At 40.3% G+C, this 2,340-nt stretch overlaps 1 protein-coding gene across 1 annotated transcript; it reads right to left on the bottom strand.

Annotated features, from left to right (window-relative positions):
- Nucleotides 1-396: 396 nt before the first annotated feature.
- Nucleotides 397-1,335, bottom strand: LOC105809964 (olfactory receptor 5B3-like). Its single transcript, XM_012643872.1, has one exon. The coding sequence runs from the start codon at nucleotides 1,333-1,335 to the stop codon at nucleotides 397-399; it is 939 nt and encodes a 312-aa protein (XP_012499326.1).
- Nucleotides 1,336-2,340: the final 1,005 nt, after the last annotated feature.

Below are 2,340 nucleotides of genomic sequence, written 5' to 3'. Positions count from 1 at the left end.
ACCTCTGGCTAATTTTCCACTCCCATGTGTATGTGCCCATATGGGTCGCATGGGTGCAATTTTGTTCAAGAGCTTGTTTTGCACCTATTTTATGTGTATGTTACTAGTGCCATACAATAGAGAAAATGCACATACAAAGAGTGAATAAATCAAATTTCCTTAATAAGATTTAAACAAGGCTAAACAAAACATTTTATGCATCTCTTTAGTTATCCTCATTCAGGTATTGTGTTTCTGATCGTTGTGCTTCCTTTTTCTAAAAGCCAGACTTTCAAAGAGATAACAGTATCAATTCTGGAATTTAACTGCAGTGTGGGCCTTGAAATATGATGAGGTTTCTGGAAAAAAATCAGAGAAGAATGAAACTAGGGCATTATGTATCCTACAGTGTTAAACTTACAATCCTAGAGACAACTTTGCCTTCTCAACCACATTCTTGAATGCACTCTTCACCTCCTTGTTTTTCAGCCTGTAGATGACAGGGTTCAGCATGGGGATGACCATAGTATAGAACACAGATGCCATCTTGTCAGTGTCCATGGAATGACTGGAGCTGGGTTGGATATACATGAAGATAATAGTCCCGTAGAAGATGGAGACTGCAGTGAGGTGAGAAGCACAGGTGGACAAAGCCTTCTGGTGTCCTGCAGCTGAATGCATCTTTTGGATGGTGACAAATATGAATAGGTAGGATATCAGGATAACTAGGAGGGCAGAAAAGATGTTGGTGCTGGCTACGTAAATAAGAACCAGCTCATTCACTTGTCTGTCAGAACACGACAGAGTCATGACTGCCGGAATATCACAGAAAAAGTGATGGACCACATTGGACTTACAGAAAGAGAGACTGAATGTGTTCCCCATGTGGATGGAGGCATTCAGGAAACCACAGACATAGCAGCCTATAGCCAGGCATGCACACACACTTGTTGTCATGGTGGTGGTGTAATGGAGGGGGTTACACACAGCTGCGTAGCGGTCATAGGCCATTGAGGCCAAGAGGAAATTTTCCACACTGGCAAAGGCTGCAAAAAAGAACATCTGAGCAGCACAAGCACTGTAGGAGATGACCTTGTGTTCCATAAGAAACCCAGCAATGACTGTGGGAGTGACAGCTGAAGAATAACAAAAGTCCACCAGAGACATGTTACCAAGGAAAAAGTACATGGGAGTGTGAAGACGAGAGTCCCAGAGAGCCAAAATAACCATGCCCAGGTTTCCGGCCACATTGATGAAGTAGATGAGAGGGAACATGATCAAGAGGGGGACCTGTAGTTCTGGGGCATTGGTTAGTCCCAGGAGGATGAACTGTGTCACTTCTGTACTGTTCTCCATCAGTGTTATCTGGGAATCAGATGATACCCTGTAGCAACAAGCAGGAAAGGAACAGAACATTAAATATAGTAGATATTGCAACGAAATTAAAATGTTTATATTCCATATGCATTATTTCATTATAGCAATAATGTGGGTTTCAAGATTCTCCATAAATAAAGCATGAACTTATCAATAAAATTTAATGTATTAATTATCTATAGATGAATAAATAACATGATAATTCTGGAATTAAATCAACCAGTTCAATTTTTTCCAAGCCTAGTAAATTCATAGACTTCTGCATTGCTAGTGTGTCAGCAGCTGTTCTAGACACTTTCAAATCTCTATTTACTTATTCCTCTCAACAAAATTATGACGTTGCATAGTTGTTACTTTCTTTTTTTTTTATTTCTGCATATTATGGGGTAACAAATGTTTAGGTTACGTTGCTCTTGCCCTCCCCCACCAGTCAGAGCTTCAAGAGTGTCCATCCCCCAGATGGTGCACATTGCACTAATTATATATGTATATACCCATCCCATCCTTCCCGCTCCCATCTGCCCGACACCCGATAAATGTTATTCCTATATGTGCACTTAGGTGGTGATCAGTGAAATCAATTTGCTGGTGAGTACACGTGGTGCTTATTTTTCCATTCTTGGGATACTTCACTTAGTAGCATGGGTTACAGCTCTATCCAGGAAAACACAAGAGGTGCTATATCACCATTGTTTCTTATACCTGAATAGTACTCCACGGTATACATATACCACATTTTATTAATCCACTCATGTATTGATGCGCACTTGGGTTGTTTCCACATCTTTGCAATTGTGAATTGTGCTGCTATAAACATTCTAGTGCAGATGTCTTTTTTATAGAATATCTTTTGTTCTTTTGGGTAGATGCCCAGTAATGGGATTGCTGGATCAAATGGTAGATCTACTTATATCTCTTTAGGGTATCTCCATATTGCTTTCCACAGAGGTTGCACTAGTTTGCAGTCCCACCAGCAGTGTATTT

This window comes from Propithecus coquereli, unplaced genomic scaffold (genome assembly GCF_000956105.1).
Source record: "Propithecus coquereli isolate 6110/MARCELLA unplaced genomic scaffold, Pcoq_1.0 Scaffold202, whole genome shotgun sequence".
Taxonomy (NCBI): domain Eukaryota; kingdom Metazoa; phylum Chordata; class Mammalia; order Primates; family Indriidae; genus Propithecus; species Propithecus coquereli.
Note: the sequence above shows the minus strand (reverse complement) of the source record. Positions and strands in the feature narration are given on the sequence as shown.

Bases quoted from the DNA above. Each gene is read 5' to 3' on its own strand.
- LOC105809964 (XM_012643872.1), bottom strand. From the start codon at position 1,335: ATGGAGAACAGTACAGAAGTGACACAGTTCATCCTCCTGGGACTAACC.